General features: G+C 44.1%; 1 protein-coding gene across 1 annotated transcript in view; it reads right to left on the bottom strand.

The window, feature by feature from the left end:
- Positions 1 to 20,693, bottom strand: part of LOC130259837 (transmembrane protein 132D-like) — a 179,078-nt gene extending 158,385 nt beyond the window's left edge. The window contains exon 1 of the mRNA XM_056504582.1: positions 20,383 to 20,693. Coding sequence (XP_056360557.1) covers positions 20,383 to 20,461 — 79 coding nt within the window. The 5' untranslated portion in view covers positions 20,462 to 20,693. The remainder of the gene's footprint in view (positions 1 to 20,382) is intronic.
- Positions 20,694 to 20,917: the final 224 nt, after the last annotated feature.

Below are 20,917 nucleotides of genomic sequence, written 5' to 3'. Positions count from 1 at the left end.
CTCAAACAGATGTTCCTGTACATCCCTGGCCTCCCCTCTGCAGTGCTGTTGCTGGTTTCTGGGAGTATTTGTCACTGTGCAAGCACAGAGTTCTTGCCTCTCCCCTGGGCAGCCTGTTCTGAGCTTGACAACATTTTGGTGATGAAAATGTCCCTAACACCCAACCTAAACCTCCCCTGGCACAACATGAGGCTGTTTCCCCATGTCCTGATGTGCTTTGGAAGGAGAAGCAAATCTGCCCAGGCACAGACTTCCAGAAGCCAGGACAGAGCCTGGCTGTTCCCTTCTGCACTTCTTGTGCCCCTTCCACTTAAACAGCTGAAATCCACATCTCAGTGGGAAAAATCCTAATCTGCCACTCTTCGGGGCTTAGATCACTGATCCAGAAATTTGCTCCTGCCACTTGACCAGGCTTTAGTGAAGACTCAGCAGGAGGGAGCTCCTTTAACATCAAACTGACGAAATTCTCAGCAAAGAGTTCTCTTTGTGTAATTAATTCCTTGACTCTTCCCAAGGATACTGTGGGTGCACACACACTCCCAGCCTGTAATGATTATGCTAATCTAGAGAGAAGAGACGTGCTGTGTATTAATCAAAGTCCTGAGCTCAATTTCTCATTGTTCTTGGACTAAGTGATCAATACAGCAACAAGTACAGAGGGGCTCTAGGAGGAATTTACATTTATCTTGTCCCTGGGAAGGAAATGCAGCTAAGGAGGGTTCCTCATACCAGAAAATTAAAAGGAGCCTGATTCATGAGTATTTAGGAAATGCTGCTTTGTCAGAAGGTTCAGAGCACACAGACTTCCACCTGCACTCTCCCCAGAGCATCACATAAAACCACAGGAGACTAATCATATGTCTTTGGGGAAGGATGTCATTCCTATAAACAAAGGTAGATATTCCCTTTCTCCTGTCTACCACAACTTGTGTTCTCAGGATTCCAGAGTTATTTCTGTGCTACCTGGTGGGAACACACAGCACAAAGTCTGCCTTCCAGCAACCCCCCTGGTCTCTGAGTGCTGCTTCTGCCCCAGAGGGCACTGCCCTGTGCTCAGCTGCCACAGGCTGTGCCAGGAATGCCAGGAACACTGATCTAAAGCATCTTATCAAAGGACAGCCAGGATCCCACAGCCAGCTGGGACTCAGTAATGGGCTCAGGGCTGTGCGTGTGCTGGCACACAGAGAATTCATGAAAGTTAGGGAGAAATCCCAGCCAGTGAAGCTCATTTCACTCCATGGGGAAAAAAAAAAAAAAAAAAAAGAAAAAAGAAAAAAAAAAAAACAAGAAAAAAAAAAAGGAACACTGAAACTTTCTTCTGCTGGAACTGAGTTCAAAGTAGTTACCAGGAGTAATTTGCTGGCTGCAATCTATATGAAAAAAGGACATTACTCTAAAATCATGTTCTAGGTAATTCACAATGTAAGGAGCCAAAGGAAGATCTTGTGGAATTCACCATTTCCCTGTGTGAGGCTGTCAGTGGAACACAACCTGCATCATCACACTTGCACTCACTCTGGATGTCTCTGGAGTCTGTCCCAGGGCACACGAAGCTCTGCTGGATCACTGAGCCCACAGTGCAGAGACAGCTCAGTGCCACAGAGTCAGTCCCATTTCAGCAGGGATTTGGTGCCCTGCACAAGCAGCCCTTGCTCTGAGAGTCCCCAGCCCTTCCCCAGGAGGGGAGGGCAGAATTTCCATCCCCAAAAATCCCTGCTGGGTCCCTCGGGCTCTGAAGGACAGGGATGGCTCTGTCCCCACCCAGCCTGTCCCAGTGAGGCACATCCCTCACCAGGCACAGCCAGGAGGTTTCCAGCAGCCCAGCCCTGGCTGTGCAGGCTGACAGCTCATCCTGCCCCTGGGATCCCATCAGCACCAGTAACTCAGGAGAAAACCTGCCCAAACCACAGAGAGTTCTCTCCTGTTAGCAGGGAGCCTGAATGCATGTCCCAGTACAGCACAGAGATCAATAAGTATTATACTCCAATCAGCAGGTAATAGGACTTAAGCAGCCTGTCTTGTCAATAGAGCCATTAACTAACTAATTAAAGGAACCATTAATAAACGCATCCAAATTGATTTCAGCTTTTCTAAAGAGTAAGATCATACAAAAGAAAATTCTGCTTTGAACATCGTGCCAGCTTGCAGAGCAGCTGAGAGAGCAGCAGAAAATGAATTTTCTTGTTAGAAGCTACCTGTGCAAGTTAAACTGCTCGTTACCTGGTACACTGTTTTACTTCATATATACATCCTGAAAATCAGTTTTTCAAATATTTGGGTTTTTTTCATGAGTCATAGATACACTATCTCAACAAAGCTTTTTTTCCCCAAATATGATTTCGAATTCTTTCTTTTTTTTGATACACCAGAAAGGTAACTCATGAAACAAGAACCTCAAATGCAAAGTTTTCTTAAGGTAATGCTTAAAACAAAACAGATGTCAAATTGTAAAGATCTCATAAAGGCTTGCCATGTTAGGGAATAAGATCAGGCAAAGCACATGTATCCAATATATGTGCTGGGAAAGCAGAAATGACTCTAATTAGAAAGTTTCTCCTCCAGCTGAAATCTAAAAAGATAAATTCTGTTTCCTGTTAAAGTAAATCCAGAGTAATCCCCCAGAACCTGCTCCACCTGCTCCATCAAGGTAACAAGCAGCTGAATTTAGCCAGGGTTCTTGAGAATCAGATTAAAATTAAGCTCTGGAAGTGGAACTATGCCCAGAGAGGTCCCTTTGTAGAGCAGGTTCATGCTTTAATCAGCAGAGGATGATGATGGGCTGAGATGAAGGCTGGGGATTGTTAATGAACCCTCCCCAGAGTCTGGCTCATCCCCCAGAGTGCCCTGGGACACTGAACTGGACATTCTTGGGAAAACCAAAAGCATTTTCAGGATTTCTTTTTAAGGGCTCTTCCCTTCCATCCTCTCATGTTACAGAAATCCCAGAGAATTTCTCTTTTGCCCACTGTGTGTCTTTACAGCAAACCTGGAATATTTTGTCCTATCAGAGAAACCTGAAACATGCCCTGAATGTTCCCATTACACCTGCAGGGAGAAAGTCAAGTAAAATTTACAGTTCAGAGAGGCAAACACCAAAAGCTTTGGGAAAGGCTGATTTAATCCATCTGTCACACTCAATTACAGAGTCTGCAGTAATCCAACACATCCATTGTTTTCCCTCTTCAGACAGAGAAGAACCAAGTGCCCAGGCTCAGAATCAAACATCTGTTTCATACAACAAAGATATTAAGCTCCAGGTTTGGTTATGAACCAGTAAAATCCTGTTATTCACCACTACTCAGTGACAGGTGCTGTCTCCAATACACACATTGCTGCAGCCAAACCCTCAACCTAAGCCACTGCAGTGACTGAGTTTTGATGGTACTACATGGGCTGGGATTCCTTTACTAATACAATATATTTATTTTAAATGTTCTGCTGTGGTTTCTGTCACTGGTTACACAGATGGAACTGAGTATTTAGATGTAACAGAATCATGTATTGTAAAAGAAACAAACACAACTGGCAGCTTTACATACTGGAAAACATCAAATCATGTTTCCATATTAATCACAAAGCTTTTGAAGAGTATAACAATTATTGTTTCAATTGCTATCCATCCTTAGTACATACAAACCAATCACAAATAAAGTAGGAAGCAGTCCCAACCATGACTTTTTAATTTCAAGTAAACCTTCAGCATTTTGGAAATAAAACAATCCATACTGGATGGGGTTTAGTCAGGTTCCTCAGGGGCAGAAATAATGGTGAAATTCCTGTATTTCCCTGGCCTAGGACTGTTTATCACAGAGTTCAGGAGGAACTGTGAATCCTGATAACTTGAAATAAATGAGAGGATGGAAAGTCTGGAATGACTGGTAAATGATCAAAATTAATCTGTGTCAGTCTCTAAGCACAAATGGCATTTTGCTTCTCCAAAGGGTCAAGGATTAATTCCATTTCAAAGCACATAATTACAACCCTCTTCTGTTTCTTGAGGACATTCACAATGTTGTAGAGGTTTTCCAAAAATATTATCTGGCATTTCTAAAACTGTGCCTGTAATGTATTTTAAAAAGCATTATGTTACTATCTCTAAACATATCTCTACATCTTTTTATACTCATGCCTGAATAGGCAACTGCAAAATGAGTACCAATTAGCTCCTCAAAAGTACATAAGGATTGCCAGTCCTTAAACCAGATGCATATTCCAGAAATCAAAACTGCAGAAAAGCCATTTAACCCAACAGAAACAGAACAGAGGCACAGGATCTGGCCAAAATATGAACCTTCATTAGGAAAAAATACAGAACATGCCTCCTCAAAGTCTGTGTATATTAACAGGACCATGAGAAGCTTTTCTCCTCTGATTTTCTTAAGCAAAGTTATCAAAAGGTTACAATTCAAGGCCAAATTCCCTTGAGAAGAAAAACAAATCTACCAAAATAGCTCCAAATACATCCCATGGATTAAAGGTTATATGAAAAGCCAGCAGGTCAGGAACACCTCTCTTCCTCCTCTCCCTCCACAATTCTATCTAATTAGATTGAATGCCTTTTTATTTTGTTCAGTGCAGAGAATTTCTGAAGTCCCAGTTTAATCAAGCCTGAGTCCTACCACTCCTCTGAGGCACCATTTTCTTCAAAAGCCATAAACTTCAGCTGAGGTTGTGGTAGTTTTACAGTATTTTTTACCCCTTTGAATTAATAATAACAAAAATCTAATGGTATCCCAGTGTCTCACCTACGCTTTATTAAAGCACTTAATTTCTGATCCTTGAAATATTCTCCTTTCTGCCAGGAGCTCTCATTTGTTAGTGCCAGAGCCATTCAGGGCAGGTGAGCACCAGGAGGATGCTGAGGCCCTGGGGATGGGGGTGATGCCATCCCAAAGGAACCTCACAAAAATTCACACAGACATTCACTGTTCCCTCAAACTCAGGGCTGAGTTATGACTCTGATTGTGGCTGCAGAACCCCAAATAAAGGGGTTAAAATCTGACTTTTTACCTTTGATTGAAATGCCACCAATGTTACAGCTGTTTCCATCAGAGCTGCCTCTGGCCACAAGAGGCACTGGGCTCTAGAAATTTATAAAGTTCTCTTTGCAGTTCTTTTTGACAGGAGCTGCTTATGGTGCATTAAACAGGCCCAAATATTGGGCACTAAAAATGTCCTTAGTCTAAAAACAGAGAGGGTTTTATCAAGGTAAAACAGGAGCTGCTTAACAGAAAACCAGAAAGTTCAAACTGGAAAGCAACAGCTTTTAATTACCAAGGGGACAATCAACAGGAACAAACTCTGCCCTTTTAAAGGTGATCAAAATAAGGAGAATGCTCATTTTTAAGTGTGCAATACTAGACCCAGTACAAAGGTGAAATGATTAATAAAGGTCTAATTGCAGGTTTGAGGTTATAAATGGAGAGGCTAGAGGGCTGTAAAAACAGTAAACTTGGTTAGTGGCTTAAAGACCTGAACTCTGGACAGCAGTGTGTCCAGGGCAGGGAAACAAAGGCAGGAACCAGCAGAGCCACACCCAGCTATAAATAAATAAATATTGAATTATTCTGATGCTTTAACTCAAGTCTCAGTAGCCAATGTTTCTAATATTATACATAATCAGCTCACCTGCCTGAAGCTTGTAAGAACACATGAATAAAACAGCTGTGTGTAAACTTCTTGATGTGTGAAAAGGGATTGTTTTCTAAAAATTGGAATATGTCTGATTTTACAGAATAGCCTGCATAGCATCTTCTGGGGCCACCAGCTGTGGAGAGTGAATATCCCGATCCAGCTCTGAAACAATGTAAGAGGAATTTAATTTCAGAAGGCAGATATGGATTGTTCTGTGCACACAGGAAGCATGGCAGCATTATTTGGGAATGAAAAAACCTGTCTGGCAAGATAGCAATCCTTTGTGCAGTCCTGGGGAGGGAGAATGCTGTGATCAATGAAAACCTCAACAACAACCCAATCAATGTGAATGTCTTTGGAAAGGACACCAGGACATGCTGATGCTCATTTGCCTCAGGCTGGGCTGATTTGGCTGCTTCTCCACAAACCCCTGAAATTCCTGAGGCTCCAAACCAATCTTTGCCTCCTGACACCAACTCCTGCTGCACACAGGGCTGCCACCGTGTTTCCTAGGATTTTATGGGGTTTCTCTGCTCCTTCAACAAATTCAGGCTTGGCTCTAACACACAAAGGTGTGAAGGAACCTGATATAAAATGGTTTTGAGGTAATTGTAAAGCAATCTTGAGTTCTGCATAGTGGGCATGGGTTTGGAGTGAATGATGAACTTCCAGATATTTGTGATTGATCTGAAAGTGACTTTGAACCTGAAGACACAGAAGTTCTGCCATCAGAAGATAACACAGGGAAATTGAATATATACAGGGGAACAGAACTTCTGAATTCATCAGTTTCATCCATTTCTATTGTAACAGTAACAGCTCCTAACACCACATCAGGATCCCTGAATTCCATACCCACTGAGCTGAGAGCATTTTGGTTCTTAAATTAAAAACCAGATACTTCTGAAAATCTAGCCTTCATCTACAGAGGGATGTGTGGCTAAACAGATGCATCAATGCAATGTTATCTTAAAAGCAGGAAAATAATCAACCAAGATAATGACATTTCTACATCACATATTCACTAATATTACGTGCTCCCATGTTTTATTTTAATTATGTGGAAACAAAAGCTGTTTTAATGAAAGAGAGGGCAGCCACACAAGCTAGAGCTGGAAAGTGAAATGCCCTAAGCAGTTCTTTGGAGGACTCACAATGTCTGACAATTCCAATCTATTAGCTATCCCTCTCTCCACAGAGATCATGATTAGCCAGCAAACTTGCCCTTTCAATTCACTCAAAGCTTCAATCTATTCCATCTGTGCTCTCTGAACCTTTCATTTCCAATAGGTTTGGGGTAATTCAGAGCAGCCAGGGAGGCTGACAAGCTCTGCCCTTCCCTCACATCCTCGGGGCTGCATGCTGACATCTTCCAACGAATTCAGAAATAAATACAGTATCACTGCTCTCACAACAGCATCGTTTATCTGAATTCCATTAAGGAAGCACACAGGTGTAATTAGGAACTGGGCCATGACTCAAGCAGCCTCTTGCCCTCACGCTGCTCTCACCATTCTGCTGTAATGGAGTAAAACCCTCCTGTGAGCTGGCAGCTTGACCTGGAGGCTGAATGCCTGAAGAATCCAGATGGACACAAAAGGTGACTCTGATGCAGATCAGTGGCATTTGCAGGAGTCCTTGCCCCTTGCCACACACACTGGGCAGCAGTGGGCACCACTGCACACACAGATTGCAGCTCCCACAAGAATCTGGCTGCTCCTGGGTGGTTCTGGTGGTGGGACAGAAGCAGGAAACCCCCACAAGATGTGTGACACAATCCTGTGTCCCCCCATCTTCATCACCATCCTGCAGCCTCTGTCATCACTGCTACAGACTTCAGCTCCTCAGAATTAGTCTGGCTGGACTAAGAATGCACAGAGCATTTCCAAAATCTTTCAGCTCACCCATCAAAATGCTCAGCATGCCTTAAGTAGGTCCCACTTAGGGTTGGAATATTGCAGCCACATCCAAAACTAGGAAGTGTAGTGAGCAGCACATTATCAATGACAGAGGGGGGCTTTCCCTCCCCATCAAAAATCCCAACAATACCATGAAAAGCAATTAATGAGGAAGAAGGCACTGATCACATTTGTTACATAGAATTATCTAAATTTCATAGCTTTAACTTATTATTATTATCATTCTCTTGTTTAAGAAGTGTCTGTTTTGTAGCTGCAGTGGGATGTTGGTTTGCTGAGGCCTAGCAGCTGCAAATGGCAATTATAAATATAATTATAAATATACCAAGTAATCACTGTCAAGCTCTTTTCCATTTTGCCTGGTTTCTATGCTCGAACAACAGCTAAGGTTGAACACCACCTGGTTCTATAATCATGGTGTTTTCTGCAAGGGAATGGGAATGAAAAGGCCTGGGAACTGATCACTGGATGATGCTACAAAAAGCAAGCACTAATTGCAGCCTAGGAAGGCACTGAGCCCTTTTTCATGTGAGATCTGGTGAGCCTGTGGCCTCGGGGTGAGATTATTCACAGCCCCATTTCTGCTGGAAAGCTTTTCTTTTTGCTCCGTTAGTTTTCCATCAGATCAAGGAGCTCAACCACCTCAGTGGGCAACTGCAGTATAACCAGAGCTGGTGCCTGCACAGAAAAACCCCAGCCTCTGTAAATGAGGGGAAAATATGAGTTTTCAGCTGTCTCTGCGAGCTCTCTGCATGGCTCATTACTCACTGCAGAAATGCCAATGCCACATGCAGACTGCACAGCCCACTCTGCTGCTGAGCAGCTCTCCCATCCACACTCCTTTTCACATCACACTCAGCCCAATAAAGAATTATCATAATTTTTTTGTTCTGTTTACAGCTTACAGTCTGGATTTAAGTGAATAAAACCCATCACACAAAGCACAGCAAAGCACTGATGGTCAACGGCTGCACCTGCACTCTCACTGTAGAGTGGAGTTTTTTAATTTCCAGGAAAGGTCTGTCAGAACCATTTTCTACAGCCAAATTACAAAAATTCTCAGCATTGTTCCTGTGAAGTTAGACCTTGACTCCTGAAGGCTCACTGTTCCCAGCTGTGTTTTCCCAGCACTTAGCACAGTTCTCTCAGCAGTGCTGGCTGGTTTCATTATTCCCTTCTCTGGAGCACAATGCAGCATTTCTCTGGTCCCAGCTGATCCTCCTCGTGCAGGGCAGGAGGCAACTTCTACTGGAGAGCTGAGAATGGAATAAAAACCATCCCAGTATCACCCCTGGCCAGCAGGTCAAGGGAAGACACTGAGAGTATTTGAAAAGTGTGAGAGCTTCCATTATGCCAAGGCTAGAATGTGCAGAGAGACTTTTTTAGTACTAAAGAAAAGAGGTGAGAATGATGGGAGAATACTGTACTGGAAAAACAAAATGAGTTATTTTCAACCACTTGAATGCAAAGGAGTAACTGAGCATCAGTTGTTCTGATTTTCCTTTCAGGCAGGTGAAATAAAGTACAAATCATTTCACATCAGACTACTGAGAAAAAAAGTAAAACTCTATCTTGGCTGCTGCAACTTGCATTCAGCATAGGCAAAATTAAGATTTGTTTATTCCATGAAAATTTATGGTAGTTAGTCATAAACTGAAGTGTAAAGAAGAGATTGTGTCTTCCTAATTTAAATTGTTTTAATTAACATGAGGGTGGCTCTGCAGTTTGGTAGAACACAAGTTTCACAGGACAAGACAAGTACCTGTGTAAGGGAACCCATCAGCCCTGCTGGCTCTGTGAGGGGCTGTGCTCACCCTGTGTGCTGCAGCAGAGCACAGCTGTCCTGATGTTCTTTATCACAATCCCACCTTCTCTGTCAGCTCTTACTCTGCACAGTAGCAGCACAACACAGAGTTCAATCTTTATTTCTCCTTCTTGCCTTCCAAATTCCATAAATTTCCTCTTGCTTGCCCTCAATCTTAATTTTCTGGGCTCCCAGCCTGGAGTTTCAATTATTTTCTGATAACTCGTATAGGTCAGTACTAAAGTTCAGTGTCATCCTAAATCTAAGATTATATATGTTCTGTTTTCCTCCTTGATTCCTTCCTTCATCCCATTGCTGACAACAAGACTTGGAAGGAGAAAGTAGCAGTGCTGACCTATAAATAAGGGGGCAAGAGAAAGTGCAGAGTTATGGAGGGATTCACTTGCTGAGTGTCTGAGAGAAACATTTATTCAGAAATTGGAGAAGAAAATGACGAGGTCCTGGAAGCACCATTTGCTCAGGTCCTGTCAGAGTTAGACTAGAAGGAATGCAATGATCAGCTCTTCCCAAGACAGATGTCAAAGAAGGACAAAAGAGAACTGAAGTGCCACCACAATTCCACAGGCTGCAGGGGAGATTTGGACAGTGCCTGTTTGTAGGCAGGATGCAGAAGAGGGAGAATATTCATTCTTGTGACAAACTGATCTGCAACAAGTCAAGGAGAGGCCAAAAGGGCCTGAGGAAATGATGCAGTCACCACAGATGTGAGGATTAGAGGGCTGCTCTTCTCAGAAAACAAATGAGAGTGTTCTTGTTATGGAAAAAGGGATGGCTTTAGCACTTCCCAGGTGAACTGAGACACTGGAGAAGCCCTCTTACACCAAACAGCATCCTGCAGGACTCTCCTAGCATTTGGGGGGACTTTTCTTCACCCCTGGATCTTCACTGTCTCCCAACAACCTTCCAGACAAGTTGTATACCATCAGTACCTAAGGGCTGGGAGAGTTAATGCCTGGGATATCATCATCTGACCTGCTGCAACAGCTAAAATCCCACAAGGTCTGGGAGTGCTCCCCTCTGCACCCAAATCTGAATTCTGTGCTCCTCACTTGGGCTGCCAAAGCCCAGAGCTGGCAGCACTGCAGAGATGCTGCCAAAGTCATCCTTCTTTCCTGGAGCTGCTGGAAGGAGAACAGTTGAAGAGAATCTCTTCATGATCCATCATTCCTTTTATTATTGATGCAACTTGATTATTTGATGAGAACCTATAATGCACATACAGACATTCTAAGCACCAAACTATAAATACAGGAACAAAGGCCTGCTATATTTAGTGTTCTCCACTTATGAGCATTTCTCTTTCTTCAGGGTCTGATCCAAACCAAACTCGTAATTCTGATAGGAATAGATGAAAGGATGGAAGGAGCACATGACTGCATAGAAACAGAATGAAAACAAACAAACACATTTTTCACCAGTGATTATTGTCCCATTACTCTGATCTACTGCTGCTCAGATAAAGAGGCTAAATAAAAAGGCAAGCAAAGAGCCAGTTGTGCTGATATTTGTATTGTAAACTGCTGCAGCTGAAACAGCAGGGAACATCTTCAGCAACATCCAAAGTTATGACAGGACAAATGGGGAAAAAAGGTACCAGCAGCAGCTAACTCCTGTGGAAGATCACAGCCCTTAGGTATTTCTCTTAGTTAGCTTTACACAAATGAATAATTAACAACAAAGCACTGAGATACCACCCAAAACATCAGCATTTGGGAAATGCCACCTTCTTTGTCAAGGGAACTCACAGTGATATTTCCTTTATATTTTCTCTAACCTGAAACTGGGTCCAGGTCAGACTCCAGGTAATTTTGAATAAAAGAACCTAAAGGCTGATGAGCAGGATTGTGCCTGAGTCTCTGTGTGCTCACACAAGGCAGCTCACAAGGTCAGAAGAATTCATGTATTTTGACTTTCAATTTCCATGTCCCATCAGTAACACCAACCAGCCAACAGCTCCTTTCACCATCTCATTACCACCACTGCCCACTATGTCCAAACTGAAGGAGCTTAAAATAAACCCCAAAGACCTGAAGGGGCAAAGAAGGAATGAAGTATTTCTAAGATCTGCACCATCTGTCAAAAAACCTATTTTTTCATAAGAGGTTTGTTGCATAGTTTATACAGACATTGGAAATATTTTCTTTAGCAGTTTATTAACACAGATTACAACAGAAATAAATACAAAAACATCTTTATGACATCTTCTTATAAAAAGCTTTTTAAGTTCCCTTTATCATGCTGCTGTTTGAAAAGGTTTAGATAACATATTAATTGTACCATCAGGGGATGGCAGCTACTCAATCTCTTAGAATATTTTAATCACACAGATGCTTTCATGATATCTTTGTTTTTTTTTCCTTAGCCCACTCTTCTTTTCTCCTCTTACAGACCTCTGAGCAGTTAATGTTGTCCAGCAATCAGAATGTCACATTCCAATTTTTAATACAGATGCTAGAAATTAATTATTTTCATGTGGTAAAATGGACAGCAGATGCTGTATAGCTGCAATTGAGCCAGATCCTGCTCTGAACACCTTGTATTCTGAGCAGACAAGACAGTTCAAAAAAGGGAAAGCAGGGACCTGGAGTGATTTTTCAAAGGTTACAGAAAGCCAGTGGGTACCCTCACTCCTAAATCACCATCATGAACCACTACCTTCCCCTGCTCTCATAAAGAACAGAACTCTAACAAGGTAAAACGACTGCATTTTTGTAAAAGGATAATAATACCTGACTTAAAAATGGGATAGAAAATAATGCTTTATAAGGTCATTTAAAAAAATAAACTAGTGCTATTAGAAGGCCATTCCAAGCTATCAGTCACTTCCCCACTTTGGAGCCTATCAAACAGAGACATTTCTGCTCCAGAAAATATCAAACAGAATGAAATCCTCAATTTTGCAGGAGATGCCAGTGCTGGTGTGTGGCTGTCTGAAGAGATTTTGTTTATTTTTAAAAACGCCGAGCGTGCTGCCAGGGCTGTGGTACAGCCTGGCTCAGTGGAAACCCATTAAAAGCACTTTGCTGGGCAGATGGTGTCAAAGAGTCAGGAGCACAGAACAGAATCCCACTGTGCACAAGTGTTCAGTATGCAAGAAATCATCTCCTATCAGACAGTGCTGCAGGGGACACAGCAGCCACGGAGCAGAGCAGAGCCAGGGATGCTCCCAGCCCCAAACATGGGACAGGACATGGAACAAGGGAGCACAGACTGGGGGACACCAGTGAGCAGGGCAGAGCTGCACAGAGCACCAGAGGGAGCTTTAAAAACCACACATTGCTTTGATTCATTGGGGCAACCACCCTTGTCAGCAAGAGGGACAGCACAACTCAAATCAGATTTTGGGATTTGTCCATTGCATTCTGGACCCCCGTGTTCCACACCCTGACTCACAGGGCTGCTGGCACTTCAGCAGAACCTGGGAGTGGGCACAGAGAAACTCCTCAGTGCCACCTGGGAATGGCATTGCCATGGCAGTGCTGGCACATGGCAGGTTTTGAGTCCCACACCAGGTGAGCACTAACACAGCACACGCTGTGCTGACTCCTGTGCGTGTTCCCTTCCCACTCTGTTCTAGAAGGAAGGACAAGTGTGTTCAGAGTTTTCAGTGAGTGCTGATCCTGTGGGTGAGCACAGCACCTGACAAAGCCCCTGACTGGGTTAAACTGATCCTAAACAACAAGCACAGGGAAAATGAGTGTAAAGTATTCCTTGCACTCCGCACATCTGTGGCAATGAACTTCCAGTGTGTGCTCACCCTTCTCCTCTGCTGGGCACAAACCCTGCTCAGTTCTGCCCAAATCCTCATGAAGAAATCCTCCTTCATCTCTAGAGCTACAGATTTGTGACCCTGAGCAAACCAGATCCTCTGTTTGTTTCTGAGAACAAGGTAAGGATGACAGGAGTGGAACTGCAGGTACATGGTGTATTCACAGATTTATCACACTGCAAAGTTTTGCAGAGCTGAGTAGCTCAAAACACAATCCACACAAACAACATCAAGCCCTCTTTCAGAGCAGGAAAACCTGACAATATATCCCACAAAGCAGAAAGTTAAATGTAGGAATCTGACACAGACAAGAAAGATAACTACCCCATGTGTACCAGCAAATCAAAATTAACCAAGCAAGGCTGATTACATTAGAACAGAGATGCAACACTAAAGGATAAATACAGATATTTCAAATACAAGCAGATGCAAATCACCATTATTCTCATGAAGACAAGCAGAATGAGTCACCATGGCCCAGCAGAAAATGGAAGATGCAATTATGTGCTAATCCAGAATCTTTGGTGAGTGAGTGGACTGAAGATTAATTGGGATTGTTTCCTTCCCTATATTGTGGATTAGAGCAATATTCAGAGACACCACTGACTAGTTACCTCTGCCAGCTCTGGGTTCCTCCTCTTGCACAATGAATCTACATAACGGAAACTGAAGACATAAAACTACACTTTTAAAAATATAAATAAAAAGCAAGTGATGTTGAGGGCCCACAGAATTCAAGGTTTTGAGACCACTCAGCATTCAATGAGACTACACTCTGTGACTTGGGGGAATTTTTTTAGCATGCAGGACATGCAGACTCATCTGTGTGATTATCTGGACATCTGCCTCGCTCCTCAGCAAGAGATCTGCAGACTGTCTGCTCAACAGTCTGCCTCTCCTGAAAGCAAACACACCAAAAGACAAGATGTGGAGCATCCTGGTTCAGCTGGGGAGCAGCTCCTGTTGCTCCTCAGTCCATCTCAGAGCTGTGTCCCCCAGGGGTAAAGAGTGTGCTGACATCTCTCCCCACCTCTGCTTGCAGCACGTGTTATTATTACCCCTGCTGCATTTTTATACATACCCAGCTAACTGATTTCTTCTATTGTTGTTGTAAGAGCTACATTATTCAGTATCCTTCCCTTTTCCCACAGTTTAGAATCTACATGGTCTTTTTCAGATGTGGGTCTGTTTGCTTACAAACCATCACCACAGCAAATTTCTGAAACATTTTAGCCAAAAGTCTTTATTTGCAAATAAACCCCCAAATAACTAAACAAACCAAACCAATTCAAAGTAACTTTACAAACAGAGCCAGATGGGCCTGTGAGAAGGTGAAGTGGCTACAGGAGGAGGAAAGAAACCTCCTGTTTTGTAAATCTGGGGAAATGTGACATCATTGATGAGCCCACTACCAACCTTTTATCCACTGCTTGTACAAGAAACCAAAGTGCATTTTCCTGAGCCACTTCAGGGACACAACTGCCTGCAGCACAGAGAACTCCCTGAAGGAACCTTCCTGGAAACCTTGATTAAAAACCCCCAGCAGTGAGGGTGTGAGAGCAAAGCAGCATCCTGTGTGTGCAGGGCAGTTCAGTGACCCCAGAGTGCAGCTGCCAGCAGGGACTGGCAGGGTTCTGCTGCTCTGGGCTGGCTGAAACCAGCACAAACACTCACAGCACAGCAGTGCCCGTGGCTGAGCACTGGGGCAGCTCACAGCAACACTTCAGCTACCACAGCTGCTCTCACCACAGCGGTTTTTCTCAGACCTTCCAAGGAAAAGAGCTCCTGAAAGAAATCCAGAGCATCCTCGCCAGTGCTGGTGTTGCAGCAAGGTCTGTGTTTCCAGGCAGACACAAAGGGATGCTCCTTGCTCCTTGCACGTCTCCCCTCGGACTGCTCCCGCTCACACGCAGAAGGTTCCTGGCACTGCTCAGATGTTCTGTGAATCACCACTGCTGTGTGGGCTACAGGCTGAAAAACACCACTCCAGAAAACTGTCTGCTGGGAATCAGAGCCTGCTGAAGGCACTGGGATCCCTCTCCTGGCTGCAGTGGCTCAGGATCAGCAGCTGGGTCTAACTCCCATTGCAGAGCTGAGTTACACCCTCCCCTGGGTCCAGTTCCCACTGCAGAGCTGAGTTACACCATCCTCTGGGTCTAACTCCCATTACAGAGCTGAGTTACACCCTCCTCTGGGTCCAGTTCCATTGCAGAGCTGAGTTACACCCTCCTCTGGGTCCAGTTCCCTCCAGAGCTGTGGGTCACACCCTCCCCTGGGTCCAGTTCCCATTGCAGAGCTGAGTTTCACCCTCCTCTGGGTCCAGTTCCCTCCAGAGCTGTGGGTCACACCCTCCCCTGGGTCCAGTTCCCTCCAGAGCTGAGTTACACCCTCCTCTGGGTCCAGTTCCCACTGCAGAGCTGAGTTACACCCTCCCCTGGGTCCAGTTCCCTCCAGAGCTGAGTTACACCCTCCTCTGGGTCCAGTTCCCATTTCAGAGCTGAGTTACACCCTCCTCTGGGTCCAGTTCCCACTGCAGAGCTGAGTTACACCCTCCTCTGGGTCCAGTTCCCTCCAGAGCTGAGTTACACCCTCCCCTGGGTCCAGTTCCCTCCAGAGCTGAGTTACACCATCCTCTGGGTCCAGCTCCCACTGCAGAGTTGTGGGTTTCACCCTCCCCTGGGTCCAGCTCAAGGCACAGCAGGAAATGGAAGCTTGCACACAAATCAGTGTGCTTGGGAAGATGAAGAGTTCCAATCCCTTGGCTTTGTGGGGCCATAAGACCTTATACCAGAATTAAGTCTACTCAAAAAAAAATAAGAAGTCAGGGCCATGAAGAGGCCAATTCTCATTGTGCCCACATTTCAACCCCAAGCTGAAGTAGCCTAACATCCTCAGAACTGTACTTTAAACTGCCCATGGTAATTAGTGTTATCTACGTGTCTGGAACTACTTAAAACCCACTTCATTTGGAGCTGCCATTAATGATGCAGCAGGCAATACTACAAAGACTGGTGAGAATCAAGTCATTTAATGCACCACTTTATAAACCAAACTTGTGATGAATCTCAGCCTCCCTGCAATCAATCTGTCTGCAGTCATGTTTATGCATCCCAGGACCCGTGACAGACTGCCACGAGACTTGGCATCCACAACCACCTCAGGAGCTTGATTTAATGTGAATGCAGCATGAAAAATCAGATTATCTTTTGATTCTCTCCTTTATTAAATAAAACTGGTCTTTATTGAATGAAGCTGCTTTTATTAATATCTAAAACATTGGTTGGTGTCACAGAGCCTGCCAGTCCTAAGGAACTAATAAAAGAAAAGACAGAAGTAAAAAATGAGAACATTACAGGGAAATATTAGAAACCAAATCACATTAAGCCAGTATTGCAGCTGACAAATAAAACATGGGTCTAGCTGTGCAATTTTTTTTGTTTAGTCTGAATTTATTATTTTTATTGAAAGAAAAGGAATCAGAATGGGGCTTTTCCCACTCTGTACTCTGTGGCAAGAAGCACAGCAAGAGAGAAAAGGTGAAAGTTATGTTCCCTTCCCTTTTATAGTGCCTCAAACAACTCCAAGTTCAATGCAGTTGGGACAAAGCACAACAACTTTGGGTTTAAGGAAACTGCTTGCACTTAAAGCTGGAAATATTGAATTTATTTGGGGGTTTTTGCCTGTAGGCAGAGCCCACATGTGTACTTCATGCTCACATGAAAGCAGCAAGCACCACTTTTCCATCCTGACCAACTGCACAGCTGGAGCAGCAGATTCTGGGGATGGCTCTGTCCTCAACACCAGCACTGTTCCTTTGAGGAAAAGAATGTGTCCCTCATTATCACAATCAGCCTGTCAACATGAACTAGAATCCAACCCTGAACTCCTGTCTAGCCACCACCAAGGAGTGGGAAAAAATACATCTCCTAAATAAAACTATCTTTGATTTTAATCCCCTATACAGAATTATATCCCATTACTAATACACTACCACTTTCCTAGAGGAATGAACCAAAACTAGACATTTGGGGATTTGGTTTCCTCCTTTCCCCACGCTCACTTTGCTGTAACAGGAGATTTGCATCACTGCACATGTGCTCTGCACATCTCTAGCACCCTGAGGGGATACAAGGAAATCCTGCCTAATACACTTGCCAAGCCTCCATTTCAATAAAACTGAGAGAAGAAAATCAAACCAGCAGCTCTATGGCCTGAGATATCATTAGTGAGCAACTTGCAGGAAGAATTCTGCCCAGGATGACACAGAAGAACACCAAATGCTCAGCAGAACAAGTCACTAAAACATTCACGTGGTTTTTACTGTCAAACTTGAAATTGAAGTCAATGAAATCCATTTTTATCTGAAGACATTCATAATGAAAAAGGCCCCTCAATTTTTAGTCTCACAATAATCTCAAAAGTCTTTGGCATCTTACAGGAGATGCTGTTTTCATTCTAGACTTAAGCCAGGCATGGAACCAGGAGCTCAAATAAAGTATTGAAGTTTTTATTGCTCTCCAGTGGAGCTGATGACTTTCCATCTAAACAAGAGAACAAAACACCCACATTATTGTACCTGCTCTATATAGCCTGTTTCCATTAACATCAGCTGGAGCTGGTTCTTTTTTGACTGAAGATTTCCCAAGAACTTCTTGCCTTTGATAATAAACAGCAAAATGCTGAACTGGCTGAGGGCAAGCACTGGCTCCTAGGACTGACTGAAGAGAGCTGTGCTGAAGACAAAGCTGTGAGATGGAGCTGCCCCAGCAGCAGTTACAGAAGCAATCACCTCTGCCCTGACCCTCCATGAGTTCTTGGCTGACAGTGCATTAAAACACCTGCATTGTATCATCACTGACAAGCTGGCCTGGCAGGATGTTCAGCTCAATGTTGAAAACAGCATTTCATTTCCCAGGCTGGAGCTCTGCATTTTGCAAGATAAAAGCAAAGCAAAAATCACAATAGTATTCTCAAGTCTTCAACATTATTACCTGCAAGATTTGGAAACTGTGCAGTACAAGGTGTGTTGCCATGGCTCTGGGTAATAAGCAGCAGCCCTACACACAATAGACAGCTGATTGCTGTTGCATGTTAAAAGCTTTTGTATCTCTTTAGCAAAACTTTGTCATCGTGTCATAAATGAGAGAGTTTTTCTATTAGCAACAGAAGAGCATCAAAGAAACATGCCCTGCAGTAGTAATCATGCCTGATTTATTGTTTGTTCATCTTGCTGTGTGGAGGGGGGTGGGAATCAACCTCTTACACTGTGAAGTTCATGCTATAAATCTCTGGAGCACTCTGGTCTTCCCAGTGTAAGGCATAGCAGTGCAGATGGAGCCTGCTACCAAAAATAAACAATTGCATTAAAGATAGATACCTGGATTACTAAACAGCAGAGGCCTGGCACTCACACAGTGTCTTGGGTGAGTGCAATATCAATAGCACAGCTAACACCAGTGATGCTGGTGGGATCTTGTGTCTGTTTTCATGGAATTCTTTAGCAGGAAAGACCCTGAGACCATGGAATGTCACACCAGCACCACCCCTACAGCCCCTACAATCCCTCCAGGCATGGGGACCCCACCACTTCCCTGGGCAGCTGTGCCACAGCTTGACAACCCCTGTGGTGAAGCGATTTTTCTTGGCACATCTTTCAGAAGAGATGTAAGGAACATTTCAGAATGAAATCACATCTGAACGCTGTAATTGCTGAGTTGGCAATAAAGGAAACGCTGTGTTCTGTAAGAATGAAATGCCATTTATTGCAATCCTGGAATAAACTGCAATCTCAGTCCAACACTGTGTTAATGCAGTGTTAGGGCAGCAAACTGAAACACAGAAAAGCCAGGGAATGAAGAAGTTCATACTCTTGCCTATCCAAAGTGCTGATGATATTGCTCATAATAAAATCCATCATTACAGCCTAGCCAGGCAATCACAGCTACTGGTGTGCAATGTGAATGAAGCAATCTCTTGAAAAGACTCTGACTTCTAATCCCTGCTGCTAATGCATTTCCAATTGCAACTTCAGAACAAGACTTATGTAGGCACTGCATTTAGGGAACATTTGAGAAGACTTACAATTTTGTTCCTTTCTTTCTTTACCTGTTCTAAGGAAAAAAGGAGTAGAATAGAATTTGATACAGGGAACCACCTCAGAAATACATAGCTATATATTCTGCCTTCAGAATTATGTTCAGTTCTGGATACAAACTAATTAGTAAAAATAACTCACTTAATGAAAAAAAGAAAAGTGCTGATCTTTGGAAGTGTAAAAGGGTGTTAGGAATAACTCATACTTTTTTTAACAGGGATATTTATAAGCAGGACTCTTTACCAGTATGTTTGCAAAACCACAGATTAAATGCATTTGCTCTTATTCCCCTCTCAAGCCTAAACCACGTGAAAACTGTTTTCCTGCCAAAATATAACTGCTGATGCACAGTATCTGCTCGGTAGAAATGCATACTTATCCGAATTTATATTTCACAGGAATGCTCAGAATCATCTAAATTAAGCATTGCAAAAGTGCATTCACTTTTTGGCTGAGGCCATCAGCGAAAACTTTTAAGTTGTGAGGAAGCTTTAAATGCACACAGAAATACATACACTGTCTGCTGCTGCTTTTGTGAGCCGAGCTGTAAACAAGCTCGGGGGCTCCAAAAGGAATCACAGTTGTCTGTAGCGATGCCATCAGGACACTCAAACTCCATTCAGCATATGCAGGGTATCAGACACTGCTACAGCGCCTCATCAAAGCTTTTACATCTTCCACTAAGCACCTGTTCTCTGGTCCAGTAAAACACTGCCAGCCAGTCTGAGACACACGGTTTTTAATCTGAAAAAGGGCACAGAAGGTAACGGTGGGGCAGGCGACTCGGACAGCTTGTACCTCTGGGGATTTCAGATTTCCGTACCACAAACCCTTCGTAATCCACGGCGGAGCTTCCAGCTCAGCCCAGCAGCAGCATTTCTACCCGATCCGAAGTACAGCAAGGGGGTGACAAACGCCTCAGGAAACTGCCAGACTGTCTGTCGCGGTCAGCCAAGCACAGATCCTTCCACTCTCGCTTCCCCATCGCATCCTCCGTGTTTCTGACCGGCACACGGCTCCCCGCGAGTCTTTCCTTTCGAGCCGTGGGAATCAGCGCCCGAGGCATCGCGGAGAGGGGACAAAGGCTGCCCGCGCAAAACGAGACACAAGGGGCAGGGAAACAGAAGAGATTGAGACTTACCTTTGGAAAAAACTGCTGCCAAGCTCAGGAGCAGAGGCGACAACAGCTGCCCCATATTGCTAATCCCGGAAGGACACATCCTACGGGTTAGGGACCAGTTTCACACACTCGGCAGCCAAAATCAAAACCGGTCAGCTGGAGAGGCTACATTTTCAGAAAAGGTCATCTGGAAAGAGCAGAAGGGATCTCCTTCGCAGACAAGACTTAGTTCTTTATCGTTAACCCTCCTCCTTCCTCCCTCCTTTCTTCAAAACAGACGATGCCGTGAAAAAACCTCCCTCGGCGCCGGCAATAAACGCGGAGCCGGTTTCGGTTCGCGGCTGCCCGCGGCTCCCGGAGCCGGGCTGGGGCTCCCGCCGGGATGCGAACGGCACCAAAGTTTTCCTGCAGGTGATGCTGACCAGCCCCGGAACCATCCACACACGCACGGCTGGCTGCTGCGCGCTCTTTTTTTATTTAACCTTTCGCCTTTTTTTTTTAAATCTTTTTTCAAGCTCTCGCTTCCCTCATTGACCAGCGTGGCTCTCTGCGCGGT

This window comes from Oenanthe melanoleuca, chromosome 15 (genome assembly GCF_029582105.1).
Source record: "Oenanthe melanoleuca isolate GR-GAL-2019-014 chromosome 15, OMel1.0, whole genome shotgun sequence".
NCBI lineage: Eukaryota > Metazoa > Chordata > Aves > Passeriformes > Muscicapidae > Oenanthe > Oenanthe melanoleuca.
This window is presented reverse-complemented; position numbering and strand designations above follow the sequence as displayed.